This window comes from Balaenoptera borealis (assembly GCF_965194805.1).
Source record: "Balaenoptera borealis genome assembly, chromosome: 16".
In the NCBI taxonomy this organism is placed as follows: domain Eukaryota; kingdom Metazoa; phylum Chordata; class Mammalia; order Artiodactyla; family Balaenopteridae; genus Balaenoptera; species Balaenoptera borealis.
The window spans coordinates 50,182,349-50,204,659 of NC_138872.1; the positions used below are offsets into that span (position 1 = coordinate 50,182,349).

The window sequence follows — 22,311 nt, forward strand, 5'->3', positions numbered from 1 at the left end:
GGCGTAAACATGGTCACCTTCAGTGACCCGGGGGACACATGCGGGCTTCCAGCTATGCTCGAGACGGACGCTGGGCAGGGTCTGCACCCTGACGCCAGCTTCCCCAGAGCAGCACGGACCCAAACACGGTGAGGCCAGACCCCAGATGCCCAGCTGACCGAGGGCAATGGGAGCCAGTAACATCCAAGGAAAACAGTGGCTGCAGTTTGATGACCACACTCCCCAGCTTTCCAGGCCCCTCAGAGACCCTGATCCACCTGGGAATCCTGATGGGTCAGCAGGCCTGGGAAAGTGACCTCAAAGGCCCAGCTGCAAGGGTCCAGCCTGGAGGGACAACCTGTCCCCCACAAAAGGGAGGCCTTCCTGCCCCCCTGGGGCCACCCTGGCCCTGAAGGCCAAGGAGGGCACAGTGAGGAGGGCTGTGGAGCTGGGGTCTTTCCAGAAGAGTTTACACCCGCGCACATCTCAGCACCGACATCCTGCCTGCACGTGACATCAGGGCTCCCCTCCGTGTAGCTGTGAACCACATGTTTTGGGCCCCCTTCGTGGAGGCAGCTGGGAGCCCACAGGACCGCCCCCTCCTGGCTCAGCCAGCACAGCAGCCAATGGTCATCTGACTGTGACCTCCAGCAGTCCCAAGGTGAGGGCGAGTGAGCGCATGCGCAGGGCAGTTGAGACACAGGAAGGGCTCCCCCTCCCTCCCCAAAGGGACAGTGTGATGACCACCTGCCCTCCCAGCACTTGGCCACACAGCAGGCGGCCCTGCTCTCCCGAGGTCCCGTACCTCTGCCTCGAGGGCGCCTTGCTGGCCCTCTTCTCCTCCTCCTCCAGGCGCCGGCGGGCCTCCTCCAGCTGCGTCAGAGGGTTGGGGGCCGGGTTGGGCGGCATCGTGGGGTCCTGGATGAAGAGATGCGAGGGCTGCACGGAGGTCCGGAGCTGGGCGCTGACCCAGGGGTGCACGGCCCCGGGGCGCTCGATGGACAAGGGCCGGGAGCTCTCGTGGGCCTGCTGCTTTTTTGCCCCGGACGACCTGTGGGGCCAGAGAACAAGGTGAGCAGCGCCCACGCCCCCCACGGACGCCTGCACCTCGAACGTACAGTCCTTCCTGGAAACTTGTGTATTGAAATATAAATCACGTCCTATGTGAATACTTTTTTTTTCTGCTTCCCCACGAAAACTTCTTTTAAAGAAAAGTTTTCAGTGTTATTGAAAAGTATTTTGATATTAAAATAAGTGCTCTTTGTGAAAAACCTGAAACAGTCAGGAAATTCAAAGAAAAAATAAATGTAATTCAGCAACAGCCACTCTCGGTATAGTCAGTGTATTTCCTTCTCCATTAAAAACACTTGACACAGGGACTTCCCTGGTGGCGCAGTGGTTAGGAATCCACCTGCCAATGCAGGGTACATGGGTTCGAGCCCTGGTCCAGGAAGATCCCACATGCCGTGGAGCAACTAAGCCCACGCGCCACAACTACTGAAGCCCGCGTGTCCTAGAGCCCGTGCTCCACAAGAGAAGCCTATGGCAACAAGAAGCCCGCGCACCGTAACAAAGAGTAGCCCCCGCTCGCCGCAACTAGAGAAAGCCTCTGCGCAGCAACGAAGCACCAATGCAGCCCAATATAAATAAGTTAAAAAGAAAAACAAAAATACTTGACGTAATTAGCATAATTCTGAACATGTGATCTTTCCTGATTTCCCCCTCCACGTGACATCATGCTCCCCGTCATCAAACACTGAGAACGTGCTTTACATCTGTGTGACCTGCTGTCACTCAACCACTGAATGGAATCTGAGTGAAAACATCTGCCTCTCTCAGCTAGGCTGGAGGTCTCAGAAAGGGGGGCTTAGCCCCAGGAGCAAAAAGGAGGGAATCCCAAGAAGGGGGCCCTGCGGGGAGTGGGTTGACCCAGTGCCCTTGTGATGCCAGAACTGCCCAGGGAATGTACCCCAGAGGGAGGTGGACTCCTCCTAAAAAGTCCCACAAGGCCGGCCACAGGGAGACCTCACCCCGTCCCCCTACTCCTCACTCCCTGCCCCCACCTCCCCCCCATCCTCCCCTCTACAGGCCTCACCCCCCCTGGGCCCACAGATCCCAAGAAGCGCCTGGTGGAGACGCTGCAGCATCAGCATTTGATAGAACCCGCAGCCCAGCCAGAGGGCAGGAGCCTTCCAAACCCAGCAGGCTGTTTCTAGACTCTTACTCTTTACCCACAGAAACTCTCCAACCCTCCATTTGGGGTCGGGGGAGCGGCCAAGGACACAGCCAGTCCCTGTGAAAATCGCAAAAGAGAGAAATCCAGAGAAGCCAAAAATCCACCCCCACCAGAACAAGAGAGGGGCTCCCAGAGAGGCCCCCCCCACCAGGTCAGGCTCTGTGACTGCAAAGGGTCTGCACGCTGACAGGGGGCTTGTTCCAAGGTTACGTGGACACAAGACACAGGGACCCCGTGTCGCCAATGACCTGCCTCACCTGCCTCACACACACCACTCGGCCCTTCCCAGGAACGCCCAGGAACGGCGAGGGCCAGGGAAGTCCGCCCATGGGTCAACCCCACCAGCCCCAGGCCCCCCGCCCAGCCCTGTCCCCACCACGAAGGGGATAGGGGTGACACTGAGACCGACACAGAGCTCAGAGGGACGCAGACCAGATGAGAACTGCCCCCGGCAGCTGGAGGACAAGCAGGTCAGGCCCATAAGGTTCCTTGTGCAGGCCCTGTCTTAGCTCCTTCTCACAGGAGAGCAGCCACGTGGCAGCAGGCCCCCCCACCCAGGTGGGGCGGGGGGCGGGGGCGCTGCAGCGACTTCAGACTGACCCCACCAGTGGGCACTCCTGCCCAGGACACTGAAGCTCATTGACGACCCCCACCCCATCACAGGGTCCACACAGGCAGGCGTTGACCTCATGCTGCCATGGACTGGACCTAATTCCAAGGAATTCCTGCTTCTGTGGCATGTGGCTTGCACTAAGACCAGCTGCTCGGGATGCTGGCAGAGGGGCGCTAGAGGCTGGCAGGGTGGCTCTGGACGCCTGTGTCCACACCTGCACAGGGCCCACGCCCACACATGGCCCACGCCCGCACACGGCTTCTCACCCGTGGCCAGCCTTCCGGTGCCTGCTGATCTCCTTCTCGCCCTCAATGATCCACTGCATGATTTTCTGGTTCTTCTCTGCGTCCTCAGAGGGGCCTGGCGCCTCCACGCTGGTGCTCTTCCCCGACTCGGCCTTCTTGGAGTTTCTTTTGGAGGTCATGCTTGCCTTCCCGCTGCAAGAGCAAGACCCGGGTCACCTGCTACTTCAGCTGGCCCGATGCTGGACAGCTGGCCCAGACCCGCATGGCTATGGGAGGGTGGCCTGGAAGGGCCCCTCCCTGAACGTGGGGCCTCCGCCCTGGCTCTGTGGGCATGAGTGGGGTTGTTTCGGTGGACTCTATGGTGGGAAGGAAAGGAAGGAAGGCGTCCGGGCAGCATGGGCCGGGAGGGTTGGAGCCAAGGTGGCGGCATCCAGGGCCTGGCCACCCTTCCTCACCCAGACACTGCCCTCCGAAAGGGGAGCATCTGACCCGACCATGCTTCAAGGCCGGAGCTCCAGCGGCCAGTGCACCCAGGTTCCTGCTGTCTCTGTGGCTGACCCTGATTTAATGACTTTTAAAGGGGAATCCTGGCTTGAAGGCTGAACAGAGGCCACAGGAGATACGGCCTCTCGCCTTGACCCGTTTCTCCTGGAGACACACACAAGCCTCACTGACACAGATGCAGAAAGAGGGAACCGCCGCAGACACTCACCTGTAGGCTAGGCTGTCACTGGTGGTGGGGGCGGCGCCCATGCTCTCCACGTGGCTTCGGGGCTTGGTCACGTGGCCGTGCAGCTCTGGGCCCCACGCGAAGCTGCTCTGGACCCGGCGGGAGGCCTCGGCCTCAGCTGGCTCCTTGGGCCTAGCTGAGCCATGGTGGCCGTGGTGGTGGCCGTGTCTGTGGAGGTGCAGGCCAGCTGTGTCCAGCTTCGCCCCCGACTTGGGCACGTGCTTTCCATGCCCAGGCACTGTGCCCCCTAGCACCCCCATCTTGGGCATGTGCACACTGTCCGGGGAGCGGTGGCCGGGCCCTGGCGACTGGCAGCCCGGTGTCCTCATGACTCGCTGCACGTGCTCATCCAGGATGCTCTCGGGGTTCTCCTCGTGTGCGTCCCGCAGCCCCACACAGCTCATGTCCGCGTAGCGCGGTGGGAAGTGGTGCCAGGCCGGGGCCGAAGGCAGCTTATGACTGGCCCCTGGGGGGCCAGAGGACACATCACCATCCTCACCTTCTTCCTCCTGTGGGGACAAGGCCATACGTTACCTCTCGGCACTGGCAGCACTGCGGAAACCTCACGCTTGGGGAGACAAATCACAAGCAAGCAAAGGCCAGGAGCCCCGAGCCCGGGATGAGGCCGGGCAGGTGAGGTGCTGTCAGGGCCGCCCGACCCAGAGCGGCCCCCAGAGCCCCTCCTGTCCCTGCTGAGTCCGAGCAAGCGCGGCTGGGCCCTGGGCAGGCTGCGCGGCAAGAGGGTGCAGACGGATGGAGGCTGGGTTCGCCACCCGAGTGTGGCGGGTGTGCGGTGAGGAGGGGCACAATGCCAGTGCCGCGGAGACCACCGGGAATCCTGGCACTAGTTCCACTTTCTTTTATGCTTATCAATAAAAATTTTGGGTTTTTTTCAGTTGAGTTTTCCTATTTCTCAATCTTACTGCCGTATTTTCCACCATATTTTCAAAGGGAATGTTGCCCTTGTACAGAAGAGCTCTTGGTTTTCGCTTATCTTGCTATTGGTGTCTTAATAAATTCTGACATTAAACTAATAGAATTTCCTTTGACTCTCTGAGAATTACCATAACCACATCTATAAACATAAATATTCGATCACTTTAATTCTGAAAGACACTAGTCACATTTATTTTCTTGTCTTATTGACTTGTCCAAACCAGAATGCTGAGTATGTTTGGTCATAACTGAGAAAACAGGCGACTAAGCCACCCTGCACTTTAACACAAAAAACCTCTGGGAGTTCACCACAAAACTCACCACCGCAAAAGTACTTAAATGTCATTCGGGCATGCCGTCAGCTGTGGGCACTGCCACTCAGGATGGAAAATGGCACTGAAGAGGACAGACAGGGAGAGAGGGATGGATGGAGGGGGAACACACACCCTTGTGGGCACAGATGGGAGCCGCCCTGGCAGAGCCTCAGACCCCTGGGCTCCTGCGCCCCATCCTGTGTCCCCATCTCGACCCCTGTGCTTTGCAGGGATGAGGGGCTGGGAGCCTCCTCGCCAAGTCTTCCCCAAGGCACTGCAGTGTTGACACTATTCACCTAGGGCAGCAGAGAGCAAGAGGGAACCTCCGAATTCCTGGGGATCTGACATCTAGTTTTTCTTAATTCAATTTTAGAGTTCTATAATATTGATATTATAGATTTACGTAACCATTCGGCTGCTAGTATTCGTTTTCTTTTGTTTTTACTTTCCAAGTTTTACAATGAAAATAAGTTATTAAAAAATCTGTAGTGGGACTTCTCTGGAGGTCCAGTGGTTAGGACTTGGCGCTTTCACTGCAGGATCCTGGGTTCGATCCCTGGTTGGGGAACTAAGATCCCACAAGCTGCGCAGCACAGCCAAAAATAAAAATACTGTACTTACTCCTCTTAAATAAGGACTCTCTCACTTATAGCATGATTTATATAGCTTACAAAGTCACACTGAGTAAGAGACTCAAGACCGCACTGCCAGCTGCTGGGCAGGGTGCCACACCCCTGGGGACTGAGGGATGCCTGTGAGAGCAGACCAATCGGAGCAGCCGTGCGCCTGAGAACGTGATCCTGAGGCCGGGCACCCATGGCCAACGGCCACTGCAAGTGGCAGCCTGCCTGAGCTTGAGGCCCTGTGCCCGCCGACCAGTTCCTGAACTGACACTAGACATTCGTTTGGACACTTTCTGTTAAGTCAGAGAACACCGTCCGGTCCAGCCCCTCCCCTGAGAGCTCATGGGCTCCAGGCACAGCCACCAAGCATCTGCCAGGGACGCCACAAAGAGAAAGAGTCTCAGACTCAGACGTCAGAAAAGCACACTCAATACCTAGAGCTACAGCTGCCTGTAGGATGTCTCACCCAGAACGCTGACCTGCCAGGACCACAAGCACACGCAGCCCCTGAGCCAAGACTGAAAACTTAACAGAACGATTACGAAAGCTCAAGTCCACATGAAAAGGTGGTGAATTCTCGCTTTCTTAAACTTCTTTCATGGAATGTTACACACGTCATGTCCTAAGCACGTTGGTTTTAAGAGTTGTTAACAACGACGTGCTCGGGGCTGCCTCACAGAGAGGTAGTGCCGTGGAAATGCTGCTGGCCGAGGAAGACGCGGCCTCATCACACGCGTGACCCAGGGCCAAGCTCCTGCCGAAGCACCTGCACTCCACGGGAACTCTGATCTGCGTTTGTTTGTTTTTTAACATCTTTATTGGAGTATAATTGCTTTACAATGGTGTGTTAGTTTCTGCTCTATAACAAAGTGAATCAGCTATACATATACATATATCCCCATATCTCCTCCCTCTTGCGTCTCCCTCCCACCCTCCCTATCCCACCCCTCTAGGTGGACACAAAGCACCGAGCTGATCTCCCTGTGCTATGCGGCTGCTTCCCACTAGCTATCTATTTTACGTTTGGTAGTGTATATATGTCCATGCCACTCTCTCACTTTGTCACAGCTTACCCTTCCCCCTCCCCGTGTCTGTTTTTTCAGAGCGGGGTCGCAGGAGGCGGGAACCATGCCCCTAACTGTCCCTTCAGCTCCTCCACAGCCCCCCACCCCAGCCCTGCTGGCCACTCCCTCCCAAGCAGTGAGACCAAGTCACGGGAGCTGGCAGGGTGGGTGCCTGTCGGGTGACCTCGGGCAGACTGCTGAGCCACGAGGGCCGCGCGACGACAGCTGGTCAGCTCAGGGGAAGCCCTCAGGCCGCACCTTCTCTGCTGTGAGGGCCGTGCCGTTGCCATGCGGGCGGAAGAGAAGAGCGTGGGCCGAGCAGGCTCCCTGAGGCTCCTCGCAGCGCAGCCCCGCCCGCCAGCGTCTCACTCTCAGGGCTGCCTTCTGGTGCTGTGAGGGGTCCCAGGTTCTGACACGCTATGGGAAACCTGCCTGCTGTCTCCCCGCGGGGGAAGATGGGAGAGCCAGGCCCCGTTTCAGGGCTGGGCATCACTGGGAGCTCTGGAGCCGGGTGCAGGTGGCAGGAGAGGGGACCGCCAGGTGTGACCACGTGCCAGGCCCCATGTCCACCCTGATGGCAGTGCCTCCAGACTGTTGTGCACACGGCCCACCCGGGGAATGTGGAACTGAAACAGCAGGGCCCTCCCAAGGGTTCTGATGGGGTCTAGCGAGGGCTCAGGTTCTGTATATTAAATAGGAAGATCGGGTAGAGAAACAACTCCTTCAGGAAACGTCACATTTTTGAGTTTCAGGTATTGGGCAAAATATCGAAAAGAGAATAGATTTCTGCTCTAAGAGAAAAAGCAAAGACCCGTGTGACACAGCACTGAGGCCCACGGAGTCCAGGGGGGACTGGGCACAGGGAGGGCATGTGAGGGGCACGCCTATCACCAGCACCTCTGCACGGAGGCCCTGAATGTGTGGAAACGAGTCTAGTAGAATGACACGCCCAGGGCAACAAAAGCAAGGTATCTCTGGCAGTTGTGGGCAGAAAGGTATTAAAGCAAATAAATTACAAATATTATGAAACTTCTTAGCCTCCAAAGTTCCATCAAACAAGGCTGCAGGTCAGAAAACAAGACAAAACAGAGCCTGTGTCCAGACCTAAAAGCCACTCTGCACTCGGAAGTGACAAGTGGGAGCCTCCTGCCCCTCCTGCCCATGTAAGGGCATCTCAGCTCCGCGTGGCAGGGAGGGCACTGAGCAGGATGCAGGCCAGGCCTGGGTCCGGGAGCAGGTGTCATGGGAGAGCTGCCCACAAGCCCCCAAGTCGGGGCGGAGCACGATCCAGCGGGGCGGGGAGGTGCTGGGGGGCCCTGGGGGGAGCAGCTCAGGGCCTGAAGTCCCCCAAACTCTACTGAGTATGGTCACACACCTCAGAGACCCGGCGTGGCGCCCCGCCATGGGACCCACTCACCATCCGGACGCGCTTCAGCCGCTCCTCCAGCTTCTCCTCGGCCTCCCGCGTCCGCTGCACGGCCTCCAGGCGGTGGATGAGCTCTGCGGCAAACTTCTGGGGCTCCACACGGACTTCCTTTGGCATTCGGTACGTGCGCTGCAAGGAGACGCCGCTGGTGAGCCGTGCGTGCAGTGTGGAGCTGCTCCGCGCCTGGGTGGCCTTGCCACGCCGCAGGTGAGGAGAGAACATGGGGCTTGCATTTTATCCAAATGCAGAGACCATTTCTCCCCCACCCAGAGCTGACCCGGCAGTGAGAACGAGCAGACACCGCTGCTTCCCGCCTCGCATGACCCTGGATGGAGACACTGAGCAGGCCGGGAGCTGCGTCCCCGGGACAAAGGCCACCCCGGCGCCCTCAGCCCACGGGCGCCTACCCCAAGAGCTTCTGGCCTGTCCCGGAGAAGCGCTTCTCGTGACTGCCCAGGCTGGGACCCAGGGCGGCTGGGGCCGTGGCAGAGGCGTGGCAGGAGAGCTGCAGCTGCGAAGACCACTGAGGACAGGACGAGCCCACGGGCCAGAAGGGCTGGCCGCTCCCTGCAGCGCCCGCCCTGCACACAAGGAGGCAGCAGTGCCCGGCACTCAGGTGTGCATGGACCAGGCTCTGGGCTCTGATGTTGGGATGAGGGACACAAAACTCTGGGTACAGGAAAGAGTCAAGGGAGAGGCGGGATGACAGACTTCCTTTCAGAGAACATAATTCCATGATGCAGTTTACAACAATACACTGGATAGCTTTTTCTTTTGCGGGGGTGGGGAGTAGCTAGCTTTAATGTGAAATAATTTCAAATCCAAAACAATTGCACGAAGAGTACGAAGAACTCCTGTGCACCCTCACCTGGACCCCAGCCCACTGCCACCTGCCACACTTGCTGTGACTTTCTCCCCTAGACACAGACACGCACACACTTTCTTGAGCCAGCAGAGAACACTCTGCACGTGTGACGCCTGCTAACTCCCATATACTTTAGAATGTATTTAACAAAAACCAAGGACAATCTTGTACCTAGCTACAGGACAATTATAAAAAAAAAAAATCCTGATACAGTATTCTTATCTAATCACAGATCTTATTCCAATTTCACCAGCTGTCCCAATAAACGTCCTCTATAGCAAAACATGTTTTAAAAATTTAAGCCACTGAGGTCTAAGTGAGGGAGGGATGGGAGCAGCAGGAGTGCTGGATGAGGAGGCTGGTGAGGGGGAGGGGAGACCCAAGGGAGGGAGGGCCTGGCGACAGGGTGGCGCACAGGGGCCCTCTCTGACCTCTGGGTGGACAGTGGCTATGTAGAACCCTGGCCTCCAGACAGAAGCAGGCGAGGCGGGATGCCGCGGGACAGGGGTGGGAGCCTGGGTGGAGCTGGTGCCCACACAGCCCTCCCACCAGGGGGCTCTGGACATGGTCTGGATCTGCACACCCATTCCTCATCTACAAGACAGGAGTGAGAACAGTTCCTGGTTCCTCAGAAACATGTAAAATTAGGGAAGAATGTCACATCAAGGGCTCAGAGACAAGCCACTGAGGCTGACGCTGACCACGACAGGCTCAAAGAGGCCTGGACACAGGCCAACGCTTCAGAGGCGGAGAAGTTGGGGCCAAGGGCCAGGCAGTGCCCAACACCAGGAAGGGGTTTGTCCTGGAGCTGAGGAGGCCATGCCCAAGAAGGGCAGTCAGGGTGCCCAGCACTTCTAGAAGGTCTTGAGAGAAGGTGGGCATGAATGATGAGCCCCAGACGACTGGGCGGTGGGACCACCAAGAGGCCGGGCCCTGGAAGGAGTCAAGAGCGGGCGTTGGGACAGACCACAGGGACCCGAGGGCAGCCTGGCCCCACCAAGCCGGCTGGTCAGATGCCAGAAGCAGGAGAGCCGGGGCAGGGAGCACTGAGCCAAGAGTGCTGTGACACCAGCACGACATCCAGATGGTGAGAGCGCAGGGTTCTGACCGCACAAGAGCAGAAGGAAAAGCTCTTGACGAGACCCAGCGAGTCTATTCTGGAAAACAGCCTCCAAGCTGTACAGCTGTGACTCCGAAAACAGGAAAGCTGTCAGAAGTTACAATAATTATCAGATTCATGAAAGAACGGTAACCTTTCCAGCTTTGAAGAAATAAAAAAAAAAACCACAAAGGGAAATATTTCAAGTAAATAAAAATGTGAAACTTCTGAGGAATTTAAAAGGCCAGCAAGAAGAGGCTCCTCCCTCAGCCTTAAGGATCTCAGGACCAGACACTTCACATGTGGAGGGCCACAGGCTCCCCCACATGCTGGCACCTCTCTCCCACGACACAGTCACCCACATGCGTCCCCTCCACTGGCCTCCCCAAACCCCCGTACATCTCGCAGCGAGGAGCACTGAACGCAGTAGACCCCCCGAGAAACGGCAACTCCCGAAAAAGACGTGCAACGGCAACAGGAGCCCCAGCTCCCTGGACCTACCTCCGCCCACCACCCAGCGTCCGGTCCGACAATCAAACAAATGTGCACGGGCTCCTGGGGCACCAGCCACAGAAGACATGTCACTGGCGAACAGAGGTGCGAAGCAGCATTCTCTTCCCGTTGGCGGGGAAGGCGTGCATGTGAGTCGTGGTGGATGAGGCTGAAGTCTCTTCACCTTGAACCTCAAACCACATCACTGAACAAAACTCGGCTGCACCTTCTGCCCCGAGGACATGGCCAAGCTGAGCACAGCTGCCGACCAGCCCCCGACCAGCCCTTGCCCTGGCAGGGACTCCGCTCCCCGCGTGCAGACGGCCGCACCCCAGGGAGGACTCCCCCGGCTGCAGGCCACTCACGGTGTGTTTCTCCTCTTGCCCCCATTTACCCGGCACGGCCGTTCTCTTGAATCTGGGCTCAAGGTGCAGGGCCAGGAAACACAGACCCTCAGGATGCAGGACTGCCCTCCAAGGGCCTTCGGGACCCAAGGGCACCGCTGTTCTGATTCTGGAAGCTGATCGGGCAGCATGTGGGCTCTGGGCCACGCTGTCCTCTCCGCCCGGCTCAGTGCTGCACGCAGACAACCCGCCCCCGTGCTACTCCGGCTCTTTCTGTAGGTTTTGTCTAACACTTTGTTTAATTGTTCAAATTAAAAAATTTTTATTTTGGAAAAAATCTCAAACTTGCAGACAAGTTGCAAGAACAACACGAAGAACGTTTTTTCTGGATCTGACAGCAGACGGCGTGCTTCCTACACGCAGGGACTCTCCCACACGAGCACCTCCGGCCCCGACCCGCCTCCCTGGGCTCACCCTGGAGGGTGCGGTGGCCTCAGCTGGGTCCACATGGGATTTTCATGACCCCGTGACCTATGAGAGCTAAAGGGCAGTTCTTGTGCAGGACGGCCCTCAGCTCAGGCTATGTCCTCGCAGGGGTAGCTCTGGCGTCCTGTCACGGACGCAGGAGCCCAGGCAGGTCCTCTCGCAAAGCAGCTTTCTCCCCCGGGAGTATGTGGTCTGTGAGGGGACACTGGGGACGATGCTGACACCCTGCTCGTCAACGGGCTCGACCCCCCCATCACGTCAGCATCCACGCACGGACCCCACTCCACGGCACTGACTGTGACCCCTTCCATGTCCCCTCGCACCCCTATTTTCCGGGACACAAGATGCCGGGCCCCTCCTCTGTGCCCCTGCCCAGCCTGGTCCACAGAGCAGAGAGGACACGTGTGGCCACGGCCTCGGCTCAGGCCCAGGCTGCTCCAGACACGAGCCAGCTCAGCGATCCCCAGGAGGCTGCCCACAGGCAGGCACACGCATGCGCACACGCGTACATGTACACACACATGTGCACACACAGCCCTCATAGCGTCTTCCACTTGTCCCTAAGCAGACACCATCGGTGCCTGGTTCAGGCGCATCTGTGCCAAGGGCTAGCTGGGAGGTGACAAAATGCCCTCTTCTCAACCATATCACTTTTCTTATTTGGAAATTAAAGCATCTACAGAAAAGTGAAAAGACTCTAACCAAGGAATCCTGATGGGAGGGCAGGTGTGTGCAACAATCCTGAGACGCATCTGCTCTCCCTGCACAGAAACCGCCAGGAAGACACGAGTCACTGCGGACGCACCAACGCGACGAGACCACATCTTCCCTGCAAGGTCTTTCCCGCTCCAAGTCAACGCGTCCAAACGAGGACAGCTAATCCCTCCCGTCATCAGCAAAGGAACTCTCTGCCCAGCCCCACCCTGCACTGGGCTCTCTGAGGGTCCCCAGTGCCCACGATCAGGAGAACCACTATCACCTTGTTATTTTTATCCAAGAGGTGAAGTTGAAGCAGCTTTGAAGTCAGGATGCCCCACAGTTCAGCCACAGGCGGCCGATGCCTTGTTTCATCCCGAACAAAGCAGTGCTCATGGGTGCTCAGGACAGGGGCACTGCCACGCTGTCCACAGAGCCGACGGCCGCCAGTCTGGCCAGGCCTGGGCATCGAGCCAGCGACAGGCTCCAAGCGGTTCTCCCACCTCCAGGAGAAGCACCTCACTTAACACGATGGGAAAGGCTGTGAGGAGGGCAGTCCCTGCTCATCTGTACCGACTGTGCGGGCACTGCCCCCTCCAACCACAGGGCGAGAATGCGTGTGACCGTGTGCCGTGCCTGGACCTGAGCTGAGCTCCTAGGAAGCCAGGTCAGTGCCACAGCAGCCTGGTCAGAGTGGAGAGAACGGGTGGGCACGGGTCCAGGAGGGTGGGTGAGCCTCAAACTCGGAGACGGGGAGGGCGAGGGCTGTGCAGACGAACTTACAGGAATGTGAGGTAGAGGCACGCGCCCGTTGACCTGGACGCTCTCCTGCATCTCCCGGCGGTGCTGCTTGCGGATCCTGTAAGGTGGGACTCCATCCCTGTCCAGGAGAAAGAGACAGTCCAGCGTGAGCACAAATAGAATGGCTCAACCAAGTTCGGCTGAGCTGGCTTTATCTAGAGCAGGGCCAGCACAGCCTATTTTTCTGAGGTGTGATGGGCTAAGAATGACTTTTACATTTTTAAAGCGGAGGAGGAACATGGGACAGAGAGACTATTCGTGATCCTTTATGGAAAATGTGTGCTGACCCCTGCTTTACTGCCCAGGCAGGATATGGTGTGCCTACCTGGAAGGCGTGCTCTAAATGGACTGGAAACATTGGAGGGCTGCAAAATGGGTGGCCAAGACAATCTAGATCCCGTTGAAAGAGATTTCCAAGGTTCCTATATTCTGCTTTCTTCCAAGGTAAATTGGTAATGCAGTGTAATCTCTCTGTCAAATGCTCAAATTAGTTTCCTTGCCATAAATTTTAGTTATAAACCCTTTTGAAGATTATGATAAAAATAAAAATTAAATTACATACTGTTGGGACTTCCCTGGTGGTGCAGTGGATAAGACTCCACACTCCCAATGCAAGGGGTCTGGGTTTGATCCCTGGTCAGGGAACTAGATCCCACATGCATGCCGCAACTAACAGTTCACATGCCACAACTAAGGAGACCGTGTGCCGCAACTAAGGAGTCCTGGAGCTGTAATTAAGGAGCCCACCTGCTGCAACTAACACCCGGAGCAACCAAATAAATAAATAAAATTTTTTTTAAATTACACACTGTCTTTAAAATAACGAAGCACTTATTCAAGAGAAGTAGCAGATCCAACACATGGCTCACTGCACAGGTGCTGTCCCTTAAGAACTCGGCAGCTCTCTCCTGCCATTTGAAAGCTACTCCGGGGAGCACAGCTCGAAGAGATGGCCCTCCCAATCGTCTGCTACTGAAAGACTCTAGCCTCCCAGTTGTCCGACAGGTGCAGTGAATGTCTGTGCCAGTGATCCTAACCCCTTGCATCCTGCTCAAGCACTGCCCACAGGGGAAGTGCTGCCAGAGCAGTGCTGTTTTCACTGGACACCAGGATGTGAACACGCAGCCATGACAATTCTGATCTCACTGCATCGACTGCTGGAGCGCCTAGCGAAGGCGCCAAGCACACAGCACTTGGTGTGTCCTGGCCCCATCCCGGGCAGACACACACCCACAGCTCTGTGGCTTTGTGGGCAGGCAGGGCTGCACCCCAGGCTGGGTGGAAAGGGTGCACTTAGGTTCAGAGCAGGGCAGAGAGAGGCTGTGGTGTGCCCGGGTGTCCCTGGCTGTCAGGGTCCCAGGTGGTGCCACAGTGCAGATGGCTCAACAGTCCAGCGGGGCCAGGCTGCTCCAGGGGACAGGCATCAGGGAAGAAGAGCATCAAGTACATCTGAACGCCCTCACACAGCCCAGGGCTTGTTCAGGTGTCCCAAGCCACCAGCTTGTCTGTTTCTCATGTACTCTGACAGGGCACCTAAAATCCATACGCTTCTGAGGATCAGGCACCATCCTCAGAATCTATGCCCGAAGTCAGTGGACTAGGAAGCACTTCGCCAGGTGGAGGCGACCCTGAGTTGCCATCAGAAATAATTTAGATGAAACACATGATCCTATTTTTTGCCTCATATATGTTCAAATACCTGCCACAATTTTACACTCCTAATTCTCGACTATGCCTACATTTCTGAGTCTCAGTGTAAACCAAGATGAATAGAACATCAGGGAAAAAAATATTTTAAAATTTTTAGATCTTCCCTTTAGCAAACACATATGTCCTTTTCTTGGAGAGAATTAAGGGACTAATTGTCATTGCAGTAACTGAGTTTCGGGGAAGAGGAAAACAGATCTCGTTCTGTCAGCTGCTCCCGGGGGTCTGAAGGGCTGCAGTTCGTTGGAACCCTTCTATGTGATACTTTATATTCATGGAAGGTAGTGTTTGAAACCCCAGTAATTTCAAATAAGTTGTTAAAAACATGTCAACATTTTATATTAAAGATTCAAGACAAAGGAGAAGGTAATGATGAATGAGAAATGCCCCACAGAGACTCAACCTGACAGGATGACGCCTCCACCGTGTGGTCACCAAAGGAGAAGAGAAAAGGCACCAGACGCACACAGCACGGGGCTGCAGGAACCTGTTCAGAGACCTGTCCCGTCAGCGGCCTGACCCCCCCATCCCATCCAGCAGCCTGACCCATCCCGTCCAGCGGACAGCGTGGAAAGCAGCACAAAGACACAGGCAGCACAAAGCATATACTGAGAAGACGGCCCACAGAGCAAGATCTCAACGTGGAAAGGCGTGCTCACCTACAAAGACGAGCACGGCAGCCTTTTCCTCCTTATTTAAACCTATCTGACCTCTAGACCCTAGCCAGGGCGGGGGCAGAGTCCCCATGACCCGCTGAGAGCAGCCAGGGCCACAACCCCATGTGCTCTCGTGGGGACAAGACACCTGAGGATGCGGCCATGGGCCCACACCTGCTGGCTTCACAGCCAAAGGCTGCCTCCCGCCCTGGACCTGGGCCCGGCCAGAACCTCCCCCTCGGTGGTGGTCAGACGGCAAATGGCGTACGACCGAAAGCTGGGTGAGCCTGACACTCATGGGTGGTGGAGTCAGGGCCCCACGTGACCCAAGCAGGCAGACAGGCAACACCCTGATGTGACATGGGCATGTCTGACACAATCAAACTTCTGACGCACGCCTGGGTCCCCAAAGTCACCTGCTGAACCAAAGAGAAAGGTATCAGAAACAGGCACTTCCCCCAAGGGAGGGTTTTCCCTGGAGAGGACAATGAAGGAAGCTGTCACCATCAAGTGACACAGAGGTTCAATGTGGTTCCTGTGGCCCCTGGTGGCCATCCCTGAGCCGTCGGGCACAGAAGGCCAGTACAGAACCACGCTGAGGGGACGACAGGCACTGCTGAGCAGGTGAGAGGGCTTCCAGATTAAAGGAGCGTGATGGCAGAGCAGGATGGACTGGAGACGCCCTCGGGGACGGCCTGCCTTGGCCGCGCCTCCGACGTGAACACCAGAGAGACCCAGAACCTGGGGCGCCAGCCCAGGCAGCTCTGAGGCTTTCCCTCTTCCAAAGGTTCCAGCAGCCTCGGCCTGGAGGGAAGCAACTACAACAAACCTTGGCTCCAGTTTGCTTGAGGATTTCTAGCGACACTCCCTGCAATGCGGATGCACTGACACCCCACTGGGGAGGGCCCCAAAACAGCTTCTGGGGAGATGGCCCTGGCTTCCCCCTTAGGGGCTGATCTCCCAGGCAGGGGCACTTACACGCTGCTGTCGGTGAGGGACAGGCTGTCAGCATCGCTGGACAGGCTCTGCTGCTCACTGTCGTTGGCGCTGGTGGCTGGGGCGAGGGCATAGCCAGAGTTGACGTAGTAGGGGTTGACAGGCTCCCGCCAGGATCCATACCTGCCAACAAAGAGGCACGTTAGCAGCTGCCGGACAACATCCTCGTGCATTAATCCACATTTTCAGAATCATCTGATATCCCAATATGTCAACTACAGACGCAAACAATTCAGAAGACAGAGCAGAAAGGGCTGGCGTCTCCACCCTGCCTCCCACCCCACTGTCCTTCCCAGGGAGATGGGCATCTCCCACATCTTCCCTCCACATTAGGCAGACGTGTAAGTGAACACACGGAGCGTTATTTGGGTTGGCATTTTTATGCACATAACTGGAAATGGGGCACGGCTGCTCTGCTCTCGCTGCTCCTACAGAGCGCTGCCCGCAGACTCGCTAATCTGTCGCAAAGCCACCCGACCCTGTGGGCACAGCCGCAGCACCGGTGCCACGGCCCCCTCAAGAGGGTCACGGAGCGGGGCCAGGGCTCCCGGGCACTGAGAACTGCCACAGGACGGATGAGGGCGATGGCAGGTGAAGGGACCTGTGGGTTTAACAGTGGCTGTCTCGCTGTCCCCCCCACCCCAGCCACTTCCTCCCAGGAGCAGTCCAGCACTCCCTGGGTGGGACCCAACACCACTTGTCTAGTGACTAGCCAGAAACTGACACCTGGGTTTAGTTTGCATTTCCCTGGTTGGTGGTCAGGCTGGACGTTTGGGTGTCACTTAAATTCCCTCCTCTTTAAATTACCTGTTCATACCTCTGTCCATTTTCTATTAGACTGTTTATGAGTTTCTTAGTGATTTACAGATGTCTTTAAATATTCTTACTATTAACCTCTGGTTATATACGGGAAAAATATTTTCTCCCTAAATGTCACTTTTTAACATTCTTTATGTTGATCTTGATATTACAAAAGTTTTTTATTTCTGTGAAATCAGATTTACCAATCTTTCCCTTTATAGATTTTTCTGTATCTTACATAGGCCAGCTTTCCTCATTCAAAGAACAAATATATTCTTCTGTTTTTCCTCAAATGCTTCAACAGTTGTTTTTTTTAAATTTAGATCTCTACCTGAAATATGTGCGTATAAAAACCTACCTACTCCCTTGCATCAAAATGGAGAGCCAGCCGTTAGCATTAAGTACTGCACAATCCACCTTGTTCTGAATCCATTCACACCTAACTCCCCGAACACATGCATCGATTTCTGGAGTCTACCCTGCTCTGCTCATCCCATGACGGCCCTACCGGCCCTTCGCTGCTGCTCCCCACACTGCCTCCTCTTCCCAGAGCCTCCCTGGAAGCAACGCTGGTCAGTCCCCGCGGGTTGCCGAGGGCTACGACGTGCTGGGGGCCCATCGAGCCCATGCAAACGCCCCTGGCTCCAGCCTCGCTCTGGTCAGGGCGCTCGTGAACAGCAGCTGCCCTGACTCCAGGGACGTGGTAGGAGTCACCTCGTCCCCTGGACTTGTGTCCTCGATGCGGGAGGAGAAGGGACCACAACGCTTCTAAGTTGACGGAGCCCCGCGTGGACGCCCACCACCGGAAGAACAGAACCTCTGGAAGCCCTGGTTTGTGCTGTGCGCACACTCAGGAAAAGGCACTTTAACGAGACGGCGGGACCAGGCACCTTTCCATCTTGGACGCCTGTCATGCAGCACACGTGGGCCAGGCTGGGCAGCACAGCTGGAGAGGAGCGGCCCACCTCCCCAGGGGCCACAAGCACAAACAATGCAGAAACGGCACCCCACCTGTTCTGCCACTGAGGCCACAGCAGTGGACGGTGATGTGGCACACGACTCGCCCGCCAGCTCAGGATCAGGTGCTCATCATCCCCACACCGCAGGGGGACACTGCAGACGCTCAGTCACCACGCACCACGGTCCTTCTGACCCACCCACGGCAGCCTGAGGGCATCCCCGGAGCCCACTAACATGTTCCGGCCAAATGAGGGCAGCGGCAGCGCCACAGAGGCTTATGGGAAGGGATGGGGACACCTTCACAGACAGGGACCCGCACCTGGTCCTACATTTACGCTGACATGGAGCAGACGTCTGCAACGTCACGCTCTTTCTCAGGGACACTGCTATTCCTCTGGTTCTTTAAAAACAAAACCGCCAATGCTGTCACCATTAATAGACACTGTTAACTCAGATCACAGGGAGCGCTAAGCTGCTCTTCAGTGTCCCCGTCACATCGTGGCCAGCACCCCGCACACCCACGAGGGCAGGACCAAGCCTGCGACGCCAACGCACCAGGGCCGTCTGCTCGCTCCTCTGACAGGTCCCAGGCACGTCTTTTACGCGTATAGAAAAACCAGCTTTGAGGCGATCAGCAGGAAAAACATGGATCCTTTCCACGGCCTCCAGTACAGAGCAAACCCCACTATGTACACAGCTCCCAGTCCAGACACAAAGGGAAGCAAAGGGCTGTCGAGAGAGAACAGAAAGGAGGGAGAGCAGCGAGGTGCTGACCGTGGACAGGAAGGCTGGCTCTCAGGACAGAGGCGCTGCAGGCTGCCGCGCGACAGAGGAAGTCCTGGGAAATGTCACTCGGGGGACGCTGGGCTGCTCCCCATAAGACGGCCAGGAACCAGAACCCAAATGTGGCATCCAGGGAAACCTCCAAGCTCTCTGTAGTTTCCAGTCCTCAGAATAAAAGCCCACCGGGGACTGTCCGGCCTCCCAGTCGCCTGCTCTCTGGGGTTGCTGCTGGCAGGATTTTGCTTTCCATCCTTTCACACTCAACCCTCCTAGATCCTTTTACTTTTGTGTGTCCTTTGTAAGCAGCTAGGCTTTTCAAGTTCCAGTTTGACCATTTTTCCTTTTAATTGCTTCCTTTGGTCCTGCTGCATTCAGTGTGGTTACAGAGAGTGGATCCACCATCTCATTGTTTGCTTTCTGTTTGTCACAGCTGTTCTATTTTCTTTTGTTCTTTCTTGTCTTCTTTTGGAATATTTTTTATTTTCCATCTCCTCCCTCTAACAAAGTAAGCCTTTTACTATTCTTTCAGTGGTTCCTTTAGAGATTATAATAGGTACCCTTGATGCATCAAGGTCCAATTAACTGCATTTTACCTGTTCCCAGGCAACACATGGTCAGAATTAACTCCACCAGGGACAGTCCAGTGGTTAAGACTCCAAGCTTCCACTGCAGGGGGCACGGGTTTGATCCCGGGTCAGGGGACTAAGATCCCGCATGCCCCCCAAAAATAATTAACTCCACTCACCTCCCACACACACTCATGTGCTGTTGCTATCCTGGATTTTAATTCAGTGTAATGTCTTAAATCCCACAAGACATCATCAGTATTATTTTATCCCGCCAGCAGTCACCTAGAGTTACCCACATACTTGCCCTTTCCTTCCTGCATTGGGTGTTTCCACCTGAGAGCATTTTCCTTCTGCCTGAAGAACACCCTTAAGTATGTCCTTTAGTAAAGGGGCTGCGGCTGACAACTTGGTGTTTGTTGGTCTGAAACTGTATTAATTTCCCCTTTATTCCTGAAGGATACTTTTACTGGGTTGGAATTCTGGTTGGTAATCATTTTCTGTTTCTAGGGAACTTTGTAAGCTTTTGGTGGGAATGTAAAATAGTACAGTCTCTGTGGAACACAGTGTGGCAGTTCCTAAAAATTAAAAGAGTCACCATATGATTCAGCAATTTCCCTTCTTTGCATATAGCCAAAGGAATTGAAAGCAGGGTCTTAAGAGACGTCTGTACACCCAGGCACTTTGAAATGTCACTCCTCATCATCGACCTCTCCACCTCCCGCAGCTCCTGGGAAGGTGAGGTGGTGCCGGCGCCACCCACCCACCCTGTTGCTGCCCCCCTGCCACACCCGCCCCAGGCAGGCTCTCCTCCAGGCCCAGGGCCTGAGGCCAGAGTGCCACATCACCCCACACCTGGGATGCACAGCGGACAGACACGCCACAGACCAAAAACAGCAGGCAGCGCGACCCTGACATGGAGGTCGAGCTCGGACCCCGTCCACCGTCCCAGGAGTGGCCTCTAGAGCTATTCCTATGTTCCAAGATGCAGGCCACAGCCACATAGTGATTGTTGTGTCTTCAGCCGCCTTCAACCTGGCTCCTAGTCCACCTCCTTCCCGAAGTGACATTCTCAAGAGCCTGGGCCAGTCGTTCCACAGAATGTCTCACGTGAGATCTGCGTCTAAAATTTCTGGCAGAACGTCACAGAAGCGATGCTGTATCACCTCAAGGAAAACCATGGGACTTCCCTGGTGGCGCAGTGGTTAAGAATCTGCCTGCCAATGCAGGGGACACAGGTTCGATCCCTGGTCCAGGAAGATCCCACATGCCACGGAGCAACTAAGCCCTCGCACCACAACTACTGAAGCCCGTGCGCCTAGAGCTCGTGCTCCGCAACAAGAGAAGCCACCACAATGAAAAGCCCGCGCGCTGCAACAAAGAGTAGCCCCTGCTTGCCACAACTAGAGAAAGCCCGTACGCAGCAATGAAGACCCAACGCAGCCAAAAATAAAAATAAATAAAACAAATTTATAAAAAAGAAAAAAAGAAAAACACCATGCCGCTTGGTCCCAATATCGGTGGCAAACCCAGTGCCTGTCAAGTGTTTCCACTCTAAATTTATTACTTTTCCTTTGTAATTAAGACGTAATTTGTGGCAGAGATACTTTGAGATTATATACAAATCCTGTTCACACCCATCACTTGATCTGTATTTATCAGTTGGCGTCCTATGTACCCGAGTGGATTTTTATTTTATCCAGTGGATTATAATCCATTCCTTCCAGCTCTGCTCTTCCCAGAGCCCAGAGTCTGTCTGAGAACACTCCCCCACTCCCAGCCCCAGCCCTGACAGATTTCCACCAAGGAGGTATCCGTAAACCTCCTTACCTGGATCCCCAAGGCTTCCTCCTCCACATTTTTTATCACATTGTCTTGTATTCTTGAGTGCCTGATTATTTTTCATTCAGTACCTAGTTATTCTGGATGGAAAGCCAGACACTGTGTGAAAATCTTTCTAAACTGGCCGCCTGGGATGATGCTTTCTTCCCCAGAGCGTATGCATTTTACCCTGGCCTGTGGCTGGGGCACTAGGAATCCAGCCACCTTAATCCAAAGTCAGGAACTGAGAGAGTCCGGGCTGGGCTGCAGGCTCTCAGAGGGCCCCCTCCTCCCAGGGTTGGGGGGTCCCGACCCACGTGTGGGGCACCTTCCTCCCAGGCAGGCCCCAGCCCCCTGGAGCCCAAGGACCAGCCACACTTTCCAGACTGAGACAGTCTGGTCTACCTGGGCTCCCTTCTCCGATGGGGCTGCCATTCCTTCCTGCTTGGTTAGCTCTCCAAAGGCTTCAATCTGATTAAAAAGAAAACCAGCTCCCAGCGTTTCTAGCTGTTCTCAGCAGTTTGCCCTGAACTGTGTGGTTGTCCAATACTAGAAGTGTGATTCCTCCATTTAATGGGAGACCTCCTACCCCCTGGAAATCCTCTGGATGAAAGAGGATTCCTAACTTGCACCACTCCCGGGAGGAATGTCGATTAGACCTCTCTGCCGGCCCCACCACCTGCAGCCCAGCCTGAGTGCTTGCCGCACACAGCCCCGCAGAGCCCAGCGGGTGAGGCCTCATGGAATCACTTCTTCACCTTGGTCAGCATCCTTCAGCAGAAGTCTTGTGATTTTTTACTCAGAAATTCAGGCACATACTGCATTATGCTTCACGTTATGCTCCTGCTTGTTCTGGCATAAAAGTAATGCCTTAAGTGGCTTACCAAGTCCGCTGAGCATTCCAGAAACACACTCAGGTTCCCGTCCTGCAGCAGCTTCACACGCTCAATTTGAGAAGCAAGGCTTCTGGTTGCCGCGGCGAGACAGTCCCTGTGCCGCTCACCTTCACGTGGGTCTGGAGGAAACGCTGGAGACCAGATACTCCACTCCCTAACTGTCTCTCCTAAGCAAG

General features: G+C 55.6%; 1 protein-coding gene across 3 annotated transcripts in view; it reads right to left on the reverse strand.

Annotated features, from left to right (window-relative positions):
• AXIN1 (axin 1) overlaps positions 1–22,311 on the reverse strand; it is a 58,496-nt gene that overhangs the window by 4,246 nt on the left and 31,939 nt on the right. For all 3 annotated transcript variants that reach the window (XM_082361531.1, XM_082361532.1, XM_082361533.1), the window contains exons 3-8: positions 16,291–16,431; positions 12,932–13,028; positions 8,158–8,295; positions 3,786–4,312; positions 3,095–3,265; positions 785–1,030 (exon numbers count right to left, since the gene is read on the reverse strand). In XM_082361531.1, coding sequence (XP_082217657.1) covers positions 785–1,030; positions 3,095–3,265; positions 3,786–4,312; positions 8,158–8,295; positions 12,932–13,028; positions 16,291–16,431 — 1,320 coding nt within the window. The remainder of the gene's footprint in view (positions 1–784; positions 1,031–3,094; positions 3,266–3,785; positions 4,313–8,157; positions 8,296–12,931; positions 13,029–16,290; positions 16,432–22,311) is intronic.